At 45.3% G+C, this 22,057-nt stretch overlaps 1 protein-coding gene across 3 annotated transcripts in view; it reads right to left on the bottom strand.

Annotated features, from left to right (window-relative positions):
- Cdcp1 (CUB domain containing protein 1) overlaps positions 1-22,057 on the bottom strand; it is a 45,306-nt gene that overhangs the window by 18,217 nt on the left and 5,032 nt on the right. For 2 of the 3 annotated variants that reach the window (XM_006511922.3, NM_133974.3), the window contains one exon: positions 900-1,109. In XM_006511922.3, coding sequence (XP_006511985.1) covers positions 900-1,014 — 115 coding nt within the window. In that variant the 5' untranslated portion in view covers positions 1,015-1,109. The remainder of the gene's footprint in view (positions 1-899; positions 1,110-22,057) is intronic. The other variant, XM_006511921.3, reaches the window with a different exon arrangement.

Consider the following 22,057-nt stretch of genomic DNA (forward strand, 5'->3'; position numbering starts at 1 on the left):
ACAAGGTGGATGGCATTGGTGCTTTTACAGAGAGGTTCAAGTTGAAGGGATATCACCTCTTGTGCCTTAACCCTGAACTCCTAGCCTCTAGGACTGTGAGGAGAATACACATCTGATCTTTGTAAATTACCCAGCTTCAGGAACTATGTTATAGCAGCAAAAAATGTTCTATGGTGAGACCCTTGTTTTTTTAGATCTTTCAAGCACGTGAACTAGAGCCTTATAGACCTATAGATCTGTAGTTTATGGGTCTCTCCTGGGCTCTGTAAAGAGACTGTGTGGCCAAATTGTTAAGTACAAAAGACTAAAGTTGGGTGTCTTGATGCACTTTTAATTCCAACACTTGGGAGATAAAGGCAGGTGGATCTCTTTGATTCCAGGCCAAACTAGTCTATATAGTGAGCTCCAGGACAGCTAAATGTATGTAGAGAGAGCTTGTCTCAAAAAAAACCAGAGAAAGATAGGCTGGAGAGATGGCTCAGTGGTTAAGAGCACTGACTGCACTTCCAAAGGTCCTGAGATCAATTCCCAGCAACCACATGGTGGCTCACAGCCATCTATAATGTAATGTGATCTGATGCCCTCTTCTGGTGTCTCTGAAGACAGCTATAGTGTACTGATACACATAAAATAAATAAATAAGTCTTTAAAAAAGAGAGAGAGAATTGGGGGTGGGGGGGGTCTGGTCTGCCTGGGTTCTCTGGGAAGCACATGGGCCGGCCTATGGCTGTCCATATGAGAGCCATCTTAGGGAGCTGAGACTACTTTAGAATGACCTCTCTCCCGCAGAATGACCTCTCTCCCGCAGAATGACCTCTCTCCCGCACCAGAGACTGGTACATCTGTGAAAGAGCAGCAGGGACTGGGACTCACACAGCAGCCCACGAGGGCTCACTCACCAATATTCTTCTCGATCTTCAAGACAAAGTGCTTCTCTGGATTGCTGCAGCTAAAGGTAAAAGACTTTCTTTCTCCAGGTCTGATAATCAACTCGGTTATATGCTGTCTAGACATGACGATGTAGCAGATTTTCACAGGAAGGGCTGGGTTCCCCAGCTTGATGCTCACTGTGACGCCACTTCTCTGGGGCAGAGCAATCTCAGATGCTTCTGAAGGAAAGACAAGAATGGTATGAGCAAGAGATAAGAGCAGGGAATATGCTGTGGTCGGTCCCCTGGCCTGGGAAGGAGGAGAGTGCGAAGGTAGGGATACTGCCTCTTATTTGGGTTGTTAACTTTAATAAGAAAAAAAAAAAAGAAAGAGAGAGAGAGAGCTACTCATACCCCACTGATGATCTCCTGGGCAGTGTGTCTCCAGACCCTGTATATATACAGCATTAGTGACAAGCAGAGGCATTGTCCTCCCTCTTTTCTTTGTGACAGGGAGTGGGAGTAGGAAATCAGACATGCACACATGACACCACACAGATGCCATGTGTCTACAGAGACACTTATTTACAAAGGGCTGCTGCTGCTGCTTCTTGCCACAGGTGCTTTGCAAGCATACATTTGTACCACAGGGGACAGGAGAACATTTGCTAAAATTAGAGGTAAAGTATACTGGCCCAGGCTAGTGGTTCAGGCTTATCATCTCAACTCCTTAGGAGGCTGAGGTACAGGGACCAGGGTAACCAGCTACTTTATGCTGTTGCTGTCGTGCCTGCCACCATTGGGTATATATCTCTCCTTCAAATGTAATCTCAGAAAGACCCTTCCTTCCTCAGAATACTTCATGTCAGGTATTTGGTCACAGCTATCTGAAAAGTAGCCAACAGAGTCCCATTCATATACAGCAGCTTTCTCTGGTCAACTCTTAATAGCGTTCTCACGCCCGGCCAGGAAAGACGCAACAAACCAAAATCTTCTGCGGCAAAACTTTATTGCTTACATCTTTGGGAGCCAGGAGGGCAAGCGCCCAGCGCCCAGCCCCAAAAACGAAAGCCCCTTCAATAATGAAACCGAAACCCCTTCCCTATTTAGGAGAGTTATATTTCGCCTAGGACGCATCACTCCCTGATTGGCTGCAGCCCATGGCCGAGCTGACGTTCACGGGAAAGGTAGAGTACAAGTAGTCATAAAATACCCTTGGCTCATGCACAGATTATTTGTTTACCACTTAGAACACAGGATGTCAGCGCCATCTTGTGACGGCGAATGTGGGGGCGGCTCCCAACATCTCCCCCTTTCCTTTTAATAAGAGCAAATAGGCCACCCAACTAATGAGAGTGGAGATAGAGGTCAAATCCCCAGTGTGTAGGTAAAGGAGCCATGTACAGGATTAGCTCTTAGGCTCACAGGCTTTTACCCAGAGCAACCCTGACCTGCTCCCGTGTCGTTTTTCCTGGGGGAAGGGAACTAGGACACTGAACCTTCATGAAAGATGACGTATCTCCCTAGAATAGGCTCATATATGCCGCAGAGCCTTTCTACTGCAGTGCTTAGCCGTGCAACTCTCTCGGGCTGCTGAAGCACACTCACTCTATCCCGTGCAATGAGTCTAGCCTCGTGAGATGTAAGAGCTGAGTGGCCAGCGACCTATTGCCTAAGCATAGATATATCAGGGGAAGCTCCATGTTCTAGTCCTGCAAGCGCCTGGGCAATAACCACCTTGTCTCTCCTAGTTTGGGCCTTAAGCTTACAGACCAATCAAAGAAGCAACACTAATCCACAGCAAAGTGTATCTCCAAATAATATCAATCCCACCCATTCTTTAAAGAAAGAAAATGCTGAGGAGATCCAATTGGGTAATCCTTTGGTCAGGGACAGGTCCAAGCGCGTGGAGTTGACCTGAAGTCTCAATTCCCGAAGGATCTGTTCAAATTCAGCCGTCCAATTCTGTAACATATACTGAAAAAGACTTTTTGACAAATTAGCTGCCCTAGTAAATTTAACATACTGAATGGAAATAACACACAATCCCGGAAACTTTTGTTCACATCCCTGCTGAGTTATTTGTCATAATACATCTAGTTGTATCTGGACAAGATCTATGAGTTGATTAACCAGCATGAGACCTCTCTGTATCTTGACATTAGCTGAGGCCTGTTCATCTATGACTGTAGTCACTGAGGCTGACAAAGTGTTAATGGTGTCAGTCGTCTGGACCTGTCCAGACAGAGCCAAGGCTGTCTGAATCAAGGCCAAACCCAGTTCCCAGTTAGTGGTAAAAAAGCAGGAGAATACTTGAGCATTATACATCACCGTCATTGGGAGTGGAAATGTCGACATTATCCCCCAACGCTGCTCTCTTTTTATTATTGACGCCCTGGACATCACCAAGACGAGGGACATTAGTATTCCCTTGGTCAGTCTGGATTTTTCGGGTGAGTCTTTCTGGTATCCAAAATGGGTTGTCTTCATTCTGTGGGAAAACACAGATAGCTCCCCTGGATCTTATCAAAATAGGATCCGGGCCATACCATTTATTATCAAGGACATTTTTCCATTTAACCATCTCATTGGGCCTATCTGGCTCTGTACAATGACGTTCAGCCGCAGTATGGCCATGAGCATCAATATTTAAAAAATTGAGTGTAAAGAGTGCCAAAGACACAGACACTCTTGGTGCTCGGGGTAAAATCTCTTCAATTCCCCTCTTCTGTTTTATAAGATAGGTTTTGAGGGTGCGATGCGCACGCTCAACAATACCCTGTCCTTGAGGGTTGTATGGAAGTCCAGTCAGGTGGGTCACGTCCATCTGACGGCAAAACTGTTGGAATTTTTGAGACGTATAAGCTGGTCCATTATCAGTCTTAAGGAGTCTGGGTTTCCCCCAAGCACTCCATGTCTCAAGACAATGTTGAATCACATGTGAGGCTTTTTCTCCGGTTAACGGAGAGGCAAACATGATGCCAGAACATGTGTCAATGGACACATGGAGATATTGAAGTTTTCCAAAGGAAGAAACATGTGTAACATCCATTTGCCAGACCTGTAGAGGTCGAATACCGCGTGGGTTAATTCCCACATGAGGAACTGGCAAGAACTCACAGCAGCTTTGACATTGAGTAACAATGTCACGGGCTTCTTTTCTTGTCAAGGAGAAACGACTGTGTAATGTTTCAGCCGTCACATGAAAATTGTTATGAAAATTTCTTGCAGCCTCTACCGGGGATGATAGGGCAGCAGCCACCACTTTAGTGGCCTTATCTGCCAAATCATTTCCCAGAGCCATGGGGCCAGGTAGGCCTGAATGGGCTCTAACATGAGTAATATAAACAGGAAATCTTCTAGATAACAAAACTAATTGTATTTGCTGAAAAATATTGGCAACTCTACTGGAAGGCTTAATCACTCCAGCCACTTCTAAAAGATTTACTGCATTAACCACATAACAGGAATCTGACACAATATTAAGGGGTTCTAAAAAGGTTTTTAAAACTTCTAAAACCACTAAACATTCTACCACTTGAGGTGAATTTCCATTATATTGTTTGGATACCACTTTACCATTAGCCACATAGGCACCTATGCCAGTTTTTGATCCATCAGTATATACCACAATCCCATTTTTAAGTGGGTTTCTTACTGTTATTTGTGGAAACACAACAGATTGATTTTGGGCAAACTGTAAGATTGGATGCTTTGGATAATGGTTATCTATTTTTCCTGAAAAGGAGGTAACTAAAACTGCCCAATCATTAGATGTGGCTGCCAAGGTTTGAACCTGTGCAGCGGTATAAGGTACAATTAAAAGATATGGACTTCGCCCAAAGTGGGTGATTGCTGCTTTTAGACCTTTAAGGGCAAGCTGTGCAATTGCATCAGGATACCAATCTATTATTTTAGCTGGGGATACGTTTGGATGGATCCACAACAATGGCCCATTCTGCCACAAAACTGCAGTTGGCAATTGTGCTGTCTTAAAGACACACAAACTGAAAGGCTGCGAATCCTCAATACGTTGTAATTGTGCATTCTGTAAGGCTTTTTCCACTTTTTGTAAGGCCTGGTTAGCAGCTAGAGTAAGAGTCCTAGGGGAGGAGATATGAGGATCTCCTTCTAAAATACCAAACAAAGGCCTTAACTCAGCGGAAGGAATCTTTAAAAAAGGTCTGAGCCAATTAATATCTCCCAACAGCTTTTGAAAATCATTTAAGGTATGGAGGTGATCTCTTCTTATCTCTACCTTTTGGGGCACAATCTTATCTGGGGACACCACAGAGCCCAAGAATTGTCCTGTATCAGAAATTTGGACCTTTTCTGTGGCTATCTGTAAACCCCACTGACTTAAAGTTTTAAGTAGAAAAGGATATGCCTTTTGTAGCATGGTAAGGTCTTTATGGCACAGGAGGATGTCATCCATGTAAAGGAGCAAAATTAAAGAGGGGAATTGTTCCCTCACTGGCAAAAGAGCTTCTTGCACATAAAGTTGGCACATTGTAGGACTATTGGACATTCCCTGTGGTAAGACCTTCCATTGATACCTCTTATCAGGTTCCATGTGATTAATAGAGGGGATGGTAAAGGCAAATCTGGGCCTATCTCTTGGACACAAAGGTATAGAAAAGAAACAATCTTTAATATCTATAATAATTAAATTCCAGCCACGTGGTAAGGCGGAAAGTACAGGGAGACCCCTCTGTACTGGGCCAAATAAGTTCATTTGCTCATTAATGGCTCTGAGGTCATGGAGCAGTCTCCACTTTCCTGACTTTTTCTTAATTACAAAAATTGGAGTATTCCAAGGTGAGGTAGAGGGTTCAATATGGCCTAGTTTTAATTGTTCCTCTACCAGTTGAATCACAGCTTCCAGTTTTTCAGAGGATAGGGGCCATTGAGGAACCCACACTGGATTCCCCGTTTTCCATGGTATGGGCCGTGCTGCCCCAATGGCCGCTATGGAAAACCCAGACCCTGTCTGTCTTGGTTTCCATTAGGTAAGATGGGCTCTATCTTTCCCTGTTCTTGATGTCCTAACCCTTTTCCTTCTTTATAACCCATCTTTGCCATGATATTTTTTGCTTTAGTTGAATACCCTCCCGATGGGGCGTTTTCATTGGACAAAATAAGGCCCAAATGCTGCATAATATCCCTTCCCCAGAGGTTAACCGGGAGTGGGAGCACATAAGGTATGAATTTCCCTTGCTGTCCTTCAGAGGATTCCCACGTCAAGGCAACGGAGCTTATAGTGGGACATGATTGATAACCTAGGCCCTGTAATGAATGAGATGACTCTGTGGTGGGCCATGCTTTGGGCCACCAATGTGTAGAGATTATACTTTTATCTGCTCCGGTATCAAGGATGCCTTCAAACTCTTTTCCGTTAATCTTAAGGCGGAGCTTAGGTCTATCATTTAAAGATACAACCAAATAGGCAGAATCATTTCCTGAGGAGCCCATTTTCTTTATCTCAGGTCCTGCAGATTTCTCCCTGGTATTATCAGGGAGGAGCAGCAGCTGAGCTATCCTATCTCCTTTACTAATAGAAAAAACGCCCTTAGGGCTTGAGCACAGGACCTGTATTTCAGGGGAATGTTGACAATCCATAACTCCAGGGTGGACTACTAAGCCCTGCAAGGTGAGTGAACCCCGGCCGAGAATAAGGCCCATGGTTCCCGGGGGCAAGGATGGTATAGGCTCCACTGGCACCGGCTGAATACTCATTTGAGGCATTAATAGGAAGTCGGAGGCGGCACGCAGGTCCACCCTTGTGGGTCTTCCTGGGTCGCCTCTCTGACTGCTTCTTGGGTCCTGACAAACCGGTTCCCATATCTTTGAGGGCCCTGGGACCGAGGGCCCGATGACCCGTTTTTTGGCACATAAGCTGATTGACTATCAGGTGGGGGAAGAATTCTGCCCTTTATATCCCTCACAGAGCGACACTGGTCAGCTCTATGATAACCCTTGCCACACTTAGAGCAAAGAGTGAGAGTCCCTCCCTGTTTATCTGGAGCTCTGTAATCTTTCTTAAAATGCCCAGGCTTTCCGCAATTAAAACATGTCCTCTGATCATTTCTGCCCATGGAGCGGTTCTGAGATTGAAGGATGGCGGCCGCTAAGCCTGCATTGGTGAGAGGTCCCCCAAGCTCTCGACAGACCCTGAGCCAGTCTTGTAAGCCTTTGTTCTTTCTTGGGGCTATGGCCGCTCGGCACTCCTTTGTGGCTTGCTCATAGATTAGCTGTTCTACCAGAGGCGCGGCTTGCTCTGAATCTCCAAAAATACGCTCTGCTGCCTCTGTCATTCTGGCCACAAAATCTGAGAAGGATTCCTGAGGTCCCTGGACAACTTTTGTTAATTGACCAGTGGTTTCACCTGCTCGGGAGAGCGCCTTCCAGGCCCTAATAGCCGTGGAAGAAATCTGGGCATAAGCTCCCCAATGGTAGTTTGTTTGATCAGCAGAATAAGCTCCCTGACCCGTTAACAAGTCAAAAGTCCAATCTCTCTGCTCTGGAGTCAAAGCAGCTGCGTTTGCTCGGGCCTGCGCTTGTGCAGTTTCATGCCAAAGAGCTCTCCATTCCATATATTTGCCCATACTAGGGAGAGCGGCTTTTACAACCGTTTGTCAGTCGGCAGGAGTTAGTGCCATGCCGGCAAGCCTGTCTAACTGCACTAAGGTAAAATTAGCATTGGTTCCGTATTTACGGACCGACTCGGCGAGTTCTTTAATTTGTAAGTATTTTACCGGAGCGTGGACACGCCCACCCTCGGCTCCTTCAAAGACTGGAAATGCCTGTTGTATTTTCCTTTGTTCCTCTCTGGGAATGAATGAGTCTGCGCACTGCCTCTCTGCGCACTGCCTCTCTGCGCACTGCCTCTCTGCGCATTTCTCTGCGCACTGCCTCTCTGCGCATCTCTCTGCGCATTGCCTCTCTGCGCATCTCTCTGCGCATTGCCTCTCTGCGCATCTCTCTGCGCATTGCCTCTCTGCGCATCTCTCTGCGCATTGCCTCTCTGCGCATCTCTCTGCGCATTGCCTCTCTGCGCATCTCTCTGCGCATTGCCTCTCTGCGCATCTCTCTGCGCATTGCCTCTCTGCGCATCTCTCTGCGCATTGCCTCTCTGCGCATTGCTGACGCACTACGCAGGGCGGGGGCTCCGCATAGGGCGGACCTTGAAACCGACTGCCGGGAGGTTGAACAGTACGCTGGCTTTCGCCAGCCGCTTTTGGCTTTTTTCTTGACCAATTAGCTGGCTGGTAATGGGCTGCTTCTTCCTCCCAGTCTGTTTCCTCAGAGGAGAATTCTTCATCTGCTTCAGAGCTACTAAGAGCTGGCTTCCTGAGCTCATCTAGTGACGAGTATCTCCTAGAGACCTCCGCTAATCGATCTTTTTTCTTTTCTTTTTTCTTTTCTTTCCTTTTAATCTCTCCCCAGGTATTCTTACCTGACCTAAACTTTTCTTCGGGTTCAAGACCCTTGGAAAGGCCTGTATACTTATTTTGTGTACCATATTTTTTTTTTGTTCCTACTCTCTCTCCCCGCTTTACTTCTGATAGATTGCCCTGAATTTCATCCAGAATTTTTAGCCCTATCTTAATCACCTGATAACATGTGAAAAGGAACAAAAGGGCTCCTAACATTAGAAAAAATTCAAGGCCAAACATTTTCCACTTTACTTCTGATAGACTGTCTTGAATTTCCTTAGAAAGTTCAAGGCCAGGCGTACCTCGTAAAGCTGTACTCACTGGTACTCTCGTTCCCCAGCTGAAAAGTTCTGAATTCATGCAGTTGAATCCTTCTTAACAGTCTGCTTTACGGGAACCTTTATTACCGCGACCCGCAGTTCTGGTTCTGGAATGAGGGATCTTCCTTGTGCCGGTCCCGAGTTTTCTTGTATTTTTTCGTCCCGGATTTTTTCTCGTCCCGGGTTTCGGCACCAATTCTTAATAGCGTTCTCACGCCCGGCCAGGAAAGACGCAACAAACCAAAATCTTCTGCGGCAAAACTTTATTGCTTACATCTTTGGGAGCCAGGAGGGCAAGCGCCCAGCGCCCAGCCCCAAAAACGAAAGCCCCTTCAATAATGAAACCGAAACCCCTTCCCTATTTAGGAGAGTTATATTTCGCCTAGGACGCATCACTCCCTGATTGGCTGCAGCCCATGGCCGAGCTGACGTTCACGGGAAAGGTAGAGTACAAGTAGTCATAAAATACCCTTGGCTCATGCGCAGATTATTTGTTTACCACTTAAAACACAGGATGTCAGCGCCATCTTGTGACGGCGAATGTGGGGGCGGCTCCCAACAGTCAACCTTCTACAGTGATCCTCCTGCCCACTCAGCTCTCCTGGGCTCTCCGTTCCTCTGGCTCTAGTCTCTAGCCTGCTCTTCCATCTGCTCAAGTCACCTCCTCTTGCAACCAGCAGGCAAGCTCCTACAGGAGGACTGCAGAACTTACCATCTTGGTCAGCCTCCAGACCCAGATGATGCCAGGTGCCCACAGGACACAGAAAACTTCAAGCCCACAAACAATTCTATATAAAGGTATAGTCCTCACGGCCTCATCTTTTCCTGTATTTAATTGCTCTCAAATATATGACCACTCCCTCACTTCAGTGCTGGCTAATAAATCTTCTCTGGAAGTAACTAGGGGGGTTCACGTGTGCACACACATGCGCGCGCAGAATTGGGGTGGGGTGAGGTGGGAGGGAGAGAGAGAGAGAGAGAGAGAGAGAGAGAGAGAGAGAGATGTTTTCTGAGACAGAAATGGGTTTCCTCAAATGCTTTGTCCTGAAATAGTGTGACATTTGAACCTTCCAAGACAGACTCAAAGCCCAAGGAACTTTTTAAGACATCAAATGTAACTGAGAACCACGTTAAGAATTGTGGTGTCCGTTTTGTATCTGAGCTGTGCGTACAACCCTTGTGATTGTAAAAATGTCTTTCATAGTGACTGTAAAAAGCCTGCAGTAATCCTCTCTCTAGGCTTGCCCGTCCCTTCACAATAGCCTCCAACCCTGGAGAGCCAAGTCAAGCTAATTCAACATCAAGGGCCAGCAGGTTGTGAAAGTACCAATTTCCTTCATTAATACTTCTGTTTGTTCACCTTTTAGCCAAACCATAATTGAAAATTACTATTACTGCTAATTAGTATCATTTTAATTGTCAGATACAATGCAGCTAGACTGACAGTTGTGGAGCTGGAGTAGAGAAGGAGGTACCAGGAGGCTCTGAAGGATGCAGAAGCTGCTGCAGGTCCTGACTCTGGTGGTGATGGCTGTATTGTATGTAACCCAATACCTATCACTCTGTACTCCAGGTGTGATGGCATTTTATGTTACACCTTAATGCATTTTCTAAAAAGCATTCATTAAAAGTCATAAATATGTCTAAAATACATTTTGATGTTTTGTGGGGGCTATCTTCTCTCAAGATGTATGTAAACATTTCAGATCTCTTTAGATTCAGAGAAAACCAAAACTAAGCTCACCAAAATCTTGCTCTCAGGCAGCTCCTATTTGCAAGTAAGCCATGTAATATCAGCAAATTGTCTTTTAGAAATTTAGGCTTTTTAGAATCTTTGAAATCAGATATTTATTCAACAGATGTTTTCTGGGTTCGTAACATATTCCAAGGACCACACTTGGTGCAAATAAATATACTGACAAGCCAGTCTATAATCCCAGTACTTGGGAGGCAGGGGGCAAGATGACCTTTGTGAGTTCAAGGCCAGCCTAGTCTACATAGCAAGTTCAGACCAACCAAGGCTATACAGAAAGAAATTTTAATTAATTAATCAGTTAATTAATTAATTAACAGGAATATTCAGAGTCCCTGTACCAAGGGAGCTAATTGTCTGATTTTTCAATTTTAAAAATAACAACACCCCCAGCTTTGGAGAACCTGACATTAAGATCTGTTCATCTGTACTGGAAGATGGGTGTTTTGCCTGTTTGTATGTCTGCACAGCATGTGTGTATATCAGCACCATGTGTGTCCCAGGAGAAGCCACAGAGAGCATCACATACACTCTGGACCTCGAGTTAGAGACAGGCACGAGTTGCCATGCGGCTGTTGGGAATTGAACCTGGGTCATCAAAAACAACCAGTGAATGCTCTTAACTGCTGAGCCTCTGCCCTGCCCCTGGAAGTTTGTTTGCTTTTTATTTTTAGCACTTTGGGCTTCACTTTTAGTTATTTATTTTTCCATGTGAAGAGCCAATTACTCCCATCTAACTAGTGAGTATAGCAGCTCTCCCTTCACAAAGCATAGCTGCTACCACTGTTGTGGACATACACTGTAGTTTGGGTGTAAACAACTCAGATTTTCAAATACATTTGTTATGACCTGATTCCAACGGGTCACCACCCAACTCAGTTCCACTCTGGTGCATTCTAAGGCCAAGCCACTGTGTCTTTGTTACAATTTAAATATGAAACGTTTCCAAAGGCCCCCGTGGCTTGGCCCTGACAGATACTATTTTGGAAGGTTTTGGAAACCTTAGGGAGTAGAACCTATGTGGAGGAAGTAGGAGTGTCTCATTCCTGACCCCTTCCTGTCCATCATGAAATAAAGAAGCCCCTCAGCCCATCCTCCTTCTGCTGTGATGTTTTGTCTAAATACACAAGCCAAGCAACCATGGGCTGAGCCCTCTGGGATTGGTGTTCTAGACACAGCAGTGGGAAAGATAACCAATACATTATCTTTCACTGGCCCAGACCATTTGATCCTAGTGGTCCTACTCAGCTTCCAAAGGAAATACTGAGTTACAAACTTGTATTCCGCATGGCCAATTCCCAGCCACATTTGCAGTAGAAAGAGGGAGTTTAATTCGCAGGCTGTTTTCCGGAGGCACAATCAAGGACTCACATAGCTGCCATGTGTGGCTGCTCCCTTCATTGTGAATAATCTGTAAGGCAACAGGAATGGCAGAGAGGTAATGAGGAGGCCAGGATTCCACCTGAGGGGCTCCTATCCCACGCCAGTGTTCTGGAGGCCATTACTTCACCACAGTGAAGGATCACGGTCTGGAGGCCATTACTTTGCCATAGTGAGCCATCATGGGAATGGTATTGCTTGCATACAATCAGAAGCTCATTCAATCACAGATACTTGGGATTTGAGAACATTTTGTTCACACCGTTTCTCCTCATACCCACTCAACCATTTATCATTTGGAAATTGGAAAAACCAACACTTGGAAGTAAAACTTCAGCCTTTCCCTCCCACTCCTCTGTTGGGCCTGGCACACCAGAGCCCTTCACGAAGGTGCCAAAGTTGGGAGGAGAGGAAAGAGACTTTTCTTCCTCTGCATTTCTCTTATCTCAGTGGGAATTTTATACCTCATTGATGGAAAGGTCAAAAGGTTTGAGACCCCAGTCCAGAGAAATGCAGAGAGCACTTCCAGTACTGGTATAATTTTGAAGTCTTCTGGGCTGAAAGCAAGCCAAGCCAGCCTTCTTGGGAACAGTGAATGAATGCGCAGGTGTGGGGGCCCCAGGGGACTCAGCTCCTGAGTCACAGCTCTCTTCAGCTCCCCACCGGTCTACTTCTCCTTATTAGGGAATCTCACTCATCCCACCTCGTCTGTGCCTCTCAGGTGGGAATTTCCGATGTTTCTAACCATCACTCATTATTCTCATTAACCCTTCCATTATTCACATGTCACCGGACACTCCACAGTTGCCCTGTTGTTCCTTCTCCCCACTGTCCTCTTCTATGCAATTCTCCACAACAGGGATTCCTCCCGTATTCGTCCAACAGTTCCTAACATTGACACACGCGCAATTTAAACACTTTCAGATGTGTCAGAACTAGTTCCCTTCACGCTTGATGTGGTTTCCTCTGGGACTCGGCTCACTTTCTCCGTACAACCAAGATGCACTAAGCAAGGTCCAGCCAGGGAAAAGGCTAGGCTTAGGTGCCCTCAGGCATGGCGCCCTGGAGAACACCCAGAATGTCCAGGGAGAAAGACATGGGGTGTTAAGTGTGAATCAGCATGGCTGGTCTGTCACAGCTTATGTGGGAGTCAGAGTCCAAAGCCAGTTCGTGGAGACTGATGCTGAGTGCTCCCTCTTAAAAGACACCACACTGTGGACCATCCGCTTTATCCGATGGGTTCACCAGCGAGTGTTTCCTGCTTCCATGCCTCAGGCATGAATATGAGGTGAATGAGTGATTTGTTTCTAGAACTGGGTTTGCAAAAACACACTTCATTAACTGATAGCTTGCTCAGAGAGTGGGGAGCCACACTAGGAGGGCTCAGGGGGAGTGGCACCAATAGATTCCACCACAAAGGAACACTCACACGACATCAGCAACTTCACACACACACACACACACACACACACACACACACACACACACGCACGCACATTCACGCGTGTGCGTGCTCGCGTGCGTGCTCGCGGCACCAAGGAATGATCCAGTGTGGTCTTAGCTATTAGACTCAATCAGAGTCAGTAACCTGAAGCCACCAAGCAAGTTCAAAGTACTCCGAAGATACTGGGGGTTAGCCATCAGTTGTCTAGTGGTGCATGGGTTTCACTTGTTGGGACCAGAGAGACTTCACAGCTGTGTTTTAGGGTGAAGAGAGTAATTTAGAACTGGGTTGCTCTATTGCTGGCTGTGTTTGCTTGGGCAAATGCTTAGGGGTAAAAAGAGAATCATGTTGAGGCCTGAATGAGTTAAGTGTCCATTCAGCGCTTACTTAAAAGGGTTTGGGGATTCAATCAACATTCACCCTGTTTACTGTAGATAGAATTAACAATGGAACTTCACGGTGCCCGTGTCGGTGATAGGTATTAGAGAGTGGTGTCCAGTACAGCCCAGAGTCACCAGCTTGCCTGAGCCCCAAACCAGAATCCTGATTATCGGGGGCAAGGCCTAGTTGAGGACCAGGTAGCACCTTCAGGACAAACTCTCAGCATACTGTCACTCCGAGGCTGCGCAAGGGTACATGAAGCCTCACATTATGCCAGCCTCACGGCTCTGTTCACTGTCTGTAAAGGCTTTCTCATACCTGTCGACTCATGTGACCCAGAGACATGACCTCACTTCCCAACCTGTGCTGAACTTGGGAGTCAGTTGGACAGACCTGCCTACCTTCCCTATTCAGGGTCCACAAATGAAATGTCCTCTCCATGTTGTCAAGCTGCCCAGAGAAGGGGTACAGCTGCCATTCTTAGGAAGTAAGTAGAGTTATTGGCTGCTACCGAAAGGCTAGGGTTATCACCAACATGACCCGTTCTAACAGGACCAGCTCTGGGAGGGAGTGGCTCTCCTACCAGTCTCCAGCCTACAGGTGAGGACTGAGGTTCAGACAAGTTAAGGAAGTCACTCAGGTTTCTATGACTAAGAAGAGGCAAGGCCAGGTTAACCCTAGAGGTATGATACTGGAGTCCAGGGCATGTTGAACGAGTACTCACAGATCTAATTCTGCCCTGGAAATTTCATACACAGTCAGGAACTTTCTGATGAGAATGGCTTGTTCCCTCTAACATGGTAAACCAAGGGTAGAATGAAACATTTCTGAGAATAGAAGAATTCCCCAGCCAACACCCATAGACATTCATATTCATTCATATTCTCTCCTCTCTTCTTCTTCTTCTTCTTCTTCTTCTTCTTCTTCTTCTTCTTCTTCTTCTTCTTCTTCTTCTTCTTCTTCCTCTTCCTCTTCTTCTTCTTCTTCTTCTTCCCTCCCTCCTTGTATTTAAGAGGGGGTGATAAACATTCAATCAGGTCTTTGGTGTGGTCTGGTAGGAAATGCTTCTTCCCAGATTAAAGCCGCCCCCCCCCCATCTTTCCTGGGTATCTGGACCATGAAACACCTTGTTCATTAGGTGGGAGTCAAACTGAACCTGACAAGCCATACTAGTCACCTTGCCTTGATCACTCCCACATTATTCCCAGAAGTGGTTTGGAGACATTAGGACAAACCTCTCAAGTTTCCTCAGAACTCCAGATGAACTCAACCCACACCAAGTGAAGAAGAGAGATTGGGGGGATAACTGAAGTTAAAAGCTTCATGATAATACGACCAGGAACACAGGGACTGGAGATTAAACAACCAACAGTTCAGCCTCTGACCTCTGTATATAATTGGTGATGACAGGCTACACCGCTACAGGACTACTTCAAGTCATCTCGACAGTCCATGACATGTTAGAAAGATCCACTCCGTCACACCTCTAAGTGTGGGTCACGAAAGTCAGTGGAAACCACAGGGTCAAGTAGAAAGAGTCAGAAGGTAGCTCTAATAGTTAGCTCATCAGTTGTCTGACACAGGGGACAGTGGCCTGACGTGCCTCTTCCCCACCTGCTTAGGTGTTTAGAGTCTCCTGGGTTTCTTGTTCTCCTGTTTTCTTCTTCTCCCCCTCCTGCTTTCCTGAAGCAAGGTCTTGTGATCAGATCATGCTGATCCTGAACTTGGTCTAATTATACATTGCTGGACTTAGGGCCACCAGACCTGGCAGAAGATAGCCTTTTAAACATCAGAACACTTTAGGACTCCAGGTGATTAATAACAGAGCTAGAGCTATTCGACAGTTAGTCTCAGGGTTTTATTAATAGTTTCCTACAGGCCTCAGGCATCAGAATGTCTTGTCTGTCTTTTTAAAAGAAAATTTATTTTGATTTAAAAAAAATTATGTGTATGTACGTGTGTGTGTGTGTGTGTGTGTGTGTGTGTGTGTGTGTGTGTATGTGTGTGTGTACAGGCATGTGCATGTGAGTGCAGGTGCTTCAGTTCAGGAGACGGTATCATGTCCTCTGGAGATGGTATTGGGCAGTTGTAAGCTGTCTGATGTGGGTTCTGGGAATTAAATTCAGGTCATCTAAATGAATGCTGCATGCTCTTAACTGCTGAGCCATCTCTCTGCCTGATTACTGTTGCTTTTAAACAGGTATCTTTTGTCAGACTCACCACACTGGACACTTACAACCCCATACTGGGCTCCACACCTCCTTTTTTTTTTTTTTTTTTTTGGAGACAGGGTTTCTCTGTATAGACCTGGCTGTCCTGGAACTCACTCTGTAGACCAGGCTGGCCTCGAACTCAGAAATCTGCCTGCCTCTGCCTCCCAAGTGCTGGGATTAAAGGCATGTGCCACCACTGCCTGGCCCACACCTACATCTTAATTAATTAATTAATTGATTTTTGCGACAAGGTCTCTCTATGTAGCCCTGGCTGACCTGGGACTCAGTGGGTAGACCAAGCTGGCTTTGAACTCACAAAGATCTACCTGCCTCTCCTTTGTCTCTACACCTGCCCACTACAAACAAATTCTTGCAGAAAGGAATCTCAGACTTTTCTAAAGGTAAGGCTATACTCCAGAAATTGATTTTAATGTAACAAAGTTACTAACTGCTAGCTTTGAATTTTTTTTTTTTTTAATTTAAGAATACTTCAGCTGGATGAGGTGGCTCACACCTGCAATCCTAGCACATGGAAGGTGGAAAAAGGAGTTCAAGACCAGCTTTGGGTACAGTAAATTTGATAGTAGTCTTGGCTACTTGGCTACATGAGACTCCTTTTTTTTCGGGGTGGGAGGTGTATTAAAGGCAAAACTCTGGTAATAGAAGACAAATCAGTGGTTGCCAGACAGGAATTAATTGTAAAGAGATCAGGAGGAATTTCCTGGGGAAATTTTCAATGTAATTTACACTCAATAGCACATGGACAATTAAGCCATTGAGATGGGTGAATTTTATGCCTTATGCCTCAGTAGAGTTTTTTTAAAAAGCACCTTTTACATCTAGATAAATAAAATATAAGGCATAAAGTTAAGTGGAAGGCTTGACCAGCCAACGTCTCTCTCTTTTTCTCATATCTGCTTCTTTTCCCAGAGGCCATCAGGCAGGCATGGTCTTCCTTAGCCAGGCTCCGGCCGTGTGTACACCTATCCCACCTCCATTTACTTTTTGTTGCCAGAGGTTGCATGTCATAGCTGCTGTTCAGGACCTGTGTTTCCTACCTGGGCATCCTCCACAGAAGTTTATGTCACCTCATTCTTTCAAAAGCTACCTGGTACTACAGCAGATATAGCAAAGCAGAATCCATCTACTTGCCTTCTAATAATGGACCTGTAGGCTGTTTGTAATCTCCAGGCACTAGCCAAGGATAAGATGCTCATTTAGAGTTGGAAGGTTCTACTGGGTTCCATTTCCCCAGCTTCCCTGCTTCATTGCTGGAAGAAGGAGCTGGAACAGGGCACAGGCCTCAGTCTAGAAGATGTTAATTCAGGACCCAGCTAAAGGAGGTAGGGATGTACCATGAAGCCACTGCATAAAGCAGGTATGGCAGCACATATCTGTAACCTTAGCAGTTGGGAGGTAGAGGCAGGAGGATCAGAAGTTCAGGGTCATTTTCAGCTACATAGAGAATTTGAGACCAACCTCAGCTACATGAGACCCTGCCCTGTCTAAACACAGCCTCCCTCATCCCCCTCACTCCCCAGTTGCATCTCACAGGTATGCACCACAAAAACCAAAGGCTGGAACCCAGGTCTTCATGTGTGCTAGGTAAGGGGCTCTGCCACTGAGCTACATTGCTAGACCCTGTGGCTGGCTTCTGCAAGATGACCCAAGTACTGTTTACTCTATAAATCATGTCCTCTTATTCTGACAAGATAAAAGCTTGCTCCTGAAATTTAACCCAAAGGCTGAATGTCTGATAAGACTGCATTCTGAACTAACACTTCATCTCTCACCAGGGAGGGATTAAAGGCCAGGAATCCAAGGGCCAGCCAGCTCAGGTGTCACATGCTGCTTGCTTAGCCCAACGTGGATCTGTAGCACTTGGTCATAGGGAAAGCTGTAGCCCTGGGAGATTTGTGGGGGTATTCCAACTGAGTGTGCTGACTGAGCTATTCAGAACCTGCCTGGTCAGTCAGCTGGCTAACAGGAAATTCATGTGTGAGTAGACACTTGCTTAAACAATGTTTAAGAATGTGTTCTGTGTGTCATGCAAAACAACTTAGGGCCTCTAATTCGGCAAGTTCACTTCTAGGAATTTCCTCTGGGAACCCTCATACATGCCCAAAACAAGCCCCAGCAGTAAACATGGCTGAGAGAAACTCTTCCGTTTTCCTGCAACTTGTACAGGGAGCTGAAGCATGTGTTATAGCATAGACTCTCCAATGGTGAACTGATTACGATGACCTGAACTGTCACAGTTCTGAGCAATGGAGGGACCTGCTCTAGGTCAACAAGGGAGTGACTTACACACACCCTCCCAATGGAACCTTGGCCAGCTTCCAGGTATGGCTACTTCTATGTTGTCCCTCAGGTCAGTCTTAGGTTAGGTAACCTGCCCAGCTGACCTAGTTAATAAGCAGTGGTGTCATGATTTGAAACCAGTGTTGCTCAGTTTTCTGTGTAGATGAGACCTTTTGTCCTGGAGTGAAGCCCCAGGAATTTTACTAAGATCCAGAAACTCTGAAAGGTACAACTTCCACCAGTTCCCATCCCAAGGTTACAAAGCAGTAAACATTGCTGAGAGAAACTCTTCAGTTTTCCTGCAACTTGTACAGGGAGCTTCAGAGATGCAGCTTTCATGAGCCATTTCCTGTACTGGAGTGGGCTTCCCAATGATGCACCTGCCTGAGTCACTCAGGTTCCTGTAAGTAACCCAAATAAACTCACTGTCCTACTAAACTAGGCTTGAGTGGAATCAAATCTTTAGTCTATCAGTGATGTGCTATCTAGGGTGAAGAGACATCTGATTACATCTCCAATTCCAACTGCTGAGCAAGATGGTTTCCAGAAAGAGAGATGGGCCTTTGCTACCATGTGGGACATTGTCTAAGGATATGGGGATTATAGCAGTAAGCAAGACCCAGAAGCAAATAACATAGTGACCGAGGAAGGCTGGATATAAGTATCCTCTATGGTGATAATCTAGGCTTGTCAGCTGGACCATGGAGAGCAGATGGCCTATTGCCTCAGATAGAACCTTCCTCAAGATCATCTCTATGGGTATCACTGTCATTTTGGAGTCTCCAACAGGGCAGACTTCCAGCATGCACAGAGGCTCTCAGACTACTAAAGCGCAGTTCCCCATTCTGGCTGTTAGGCCAATTTGCCCAGTAGTCCAGGGCTTGCCTGTTCCATATGGCCAAAGTCCTTCCAATGTGAAGCTCCATCTCCTGGCCCATGCATATCATGGTGGCTTGGGGCCAAGTGTGTATAAGCTATTCTGGAGCTACATGTGCAGTAGGCAAATATCAGCATAATTGCACCTGCAGATGTAAATAGTCCAAGGGTCTGTTTAGCTCATGCCTAGACCTGTCCTACCCTGGTCACAACCCCCAACCAGAGCACATGGTACCAAGAACCAAAAGCTTTCACTGTCCCAGGACTTATGATGTAGAAAGCTGGGCAGTGGATAGATGTTTCCTGATGTTAGAAGCAGATGAACTAAGAGCCATATGCTGAAGATGGAAGGCTCAGAAAGCATAAGGGCCTTGGGTCTCCTTATCCCTGCCTAGAGGACAGCCTCTGTTTTATATTTTCTGTGAACAAGAAGTAAACATCTATGTCTTGGGAAATGTTTGCCTTGTATGCATGAGAACCTGAGTCTGATTCCCTAGAACCCACACAAAGAAAAGAAAGAAAGAAAGAAAGAAAGGAAGAAAGAAAGAAAGAGAGAAAGAAAGAAAAAGAAAATAGTCAGGCATGATGGCACATGCTTATAATCCTAGCACTGGGGAGGCAGGGATGGGTGTAGATTCCTGAGACTTGCTGGATAGCCACCTCTGCCTACTTAATGAGTTCTAGGTCAGTAAGAAACCCTGTCTCAAAAAACAAGGTAGATGACTCCTAAGGAATGACACCTGAGGTTGACCTCTGGCCTCCACATATGTGCACAAATGCAAACTATACATGTAAAAACTTATGTATGACCCTGCCCCCATTCACAAAGAAAAGAAATGTGTAGCCAGGATGCACATTTCCTGTTGTGAGTTTCATCAGTTCAAGGTGTGCTTCGCCCAAACATCAAACTTAGCTCAAAGCTAACTGTGCATGGTTGGAAATTGTAAACCATTAGAGCTCCAGGCCTGAACACAGCTTCTCAATACACAGTAATATTCTGAAATGGCCCAGAAAAATGAGAAACACAGAGTGTGGCTGGAAAGGACACAAAGTACACAGAAGGAGCAACAGATCTGAAGGAAAGAAGAGGGAGTTCAAACACTCTTTTTAGACACCTGTTAGAGGAGTGAGAAGAGTCCTCACACAAGGACACAGGCATGGGCGTTAGTGTGCTAGGAGAAGGGACACAGGCCATGGGTCTTAGTGTATCAGAAGAGACACAGGCACGGATGTTAGTGTACCAGGGAAAGGGGCACAAGCATGGGTGTTAAAGTGTACCAGGAGAAGGGAGTTAGAATGCAAATAGTCAGACGATAGGGTGAAAGAATGTGATATTATGAATGAGGGATGTCTCTCACAGCCTCATGTATTTGAGGAAGTATATCACTTGGGGGTGGACTTTGAGGGTTTATAGCCTGGACCCACTCCCTGTGCGCTCGCTCTCTCTCTCTCTCTCTCTCTCTCTCTCTCTCTCTCTCTCCCTCTCTGCTTCCTATACGCAGATGAAAATGTACTCAACCAGCTTTCTGGCTCTTGCAACCATCCCTCCCCTACCTGCTGCCATGCCTTCCCTGTTACAGTGAGGTTGAGCCCTCTATTTCCTATTTTGCCCTGTAGTCATATATTATTTGATGGGATTACTTCTGGTAAATGCGACACTGGCCATTTCACTGAGACGAGAATGTCACTGAATGTATCAAAACAAACCTAGAAGGCACAGAGCCATTGCTGGGCCTGGTTCTTGACAATGTCAAGGGACAACAGGAGTAACTGATAGTATAACAGGGAACACTGATGTACAAGAAAAGGAACACTCTAAAGTGGCAACAATATGTATAATCTAAAGTAGCAACATGTGTATAATAAACACACAAGTTCCTGCCTCATTGTATCCATCTTCTAGGCTACCCACACTATATATTCAATCAATGGTATGTAACTAAACTTTACCAAGTTAGCTCAAACATGAGTGACAGTAGCAACTTAATTTCCACTGTGATCTCAGGGGCTGGCTACTGGATACATGGCCTGTTGCGTTGAGAAGCCAAGCATTCAGAGTACCATTCTGTCTTAACAACCAGTGGGAAAATAGAACCACGTCTGGCTGGCATCATTACTTCTCTGAATTAAGTTTATTAACCTCATGACATTAACATGAATAGTTTTTTAAAAAAAAGTGAGCCATCATGATAGTCAAACCTAATATTAGGAACAGAACTTAAAAAAATAAAATAAAATAAAATAAAAGATGGCCTTAAGTTCCTCCCACTTTGCTATTTTAAATATTCCTTACACCAAAATATCTTCCTTTTGCAACCATAATTCTAAACAGTTTTAAAATTCTTGAATATGAACAACAACAAAAAAAGAACCTACCACCACAATCAAGTATAGTGGTGCACATCTGTAATCCTACTACTCAGGAAGAAAAATCAGAAAGATCAGGCTAACCCTTCAACCTGGTAGTTTTTTTCTTTCTTTTTTCTTTCAACCTGGTGTTTCTAAAGTACCAATAGCAACATGGATCACCACAGATCTTAAAGAACGGAATAAATTTTATGCTGTTTCAAGAAAACACTTGAAGATGTTCCTGCTCTTCTAATATGCTTAGGAGACTCTCTGGGATATAGAAAAGAAGTTTTGCTGAGAAAGGTAAATCAAGAATAACTCACAAATCAGTCACCTTATAGAGCACACCTATAATCCTACACCTGGGAGATAATGGCACACACCTTTAATCTCAGCACCCAGGAGGCAGAGATACTCGCTACAAAGTGAGTTCTAGGACAGCAAAGGCTGTCTTATATAAAGAGATCCTGTCTCAAAAAACCAAAAAGAAAACATTAAATTAAAATAAAAATAAAAGAAATCTTAATATGAGAGAGAGAAGAGAGAAGAGAGGAGAGAGGAGAGAGGAGAGAGGAGAGAGGAGAGAGGAGAGAGGAGAGAGGAGGGAGAGGAGAGAGGAGAGAGGAGAGAGAGAGAGAGAGAGAGAGAGAGAGAGAGAGAACATTCCTAGAACAAAAAAACATAGCACTAAGTCCTCTGTGGGTTTTTTGTTGTTTTGATTTTTTAAATCAAGGG

Source organism: Mus musculus, chromosome 9, assembly GCF_000001635.26.
Source record: "Mus musculus strain C57BL/6J chromosome 9, GRCm38.p6 C57BL/6J".
NCBI classification, from domain to species: Eukaryota; Metazoa; Chordata; class Mammalia; order Rodentia; family Muridae; genus Mus; species Mus musculus.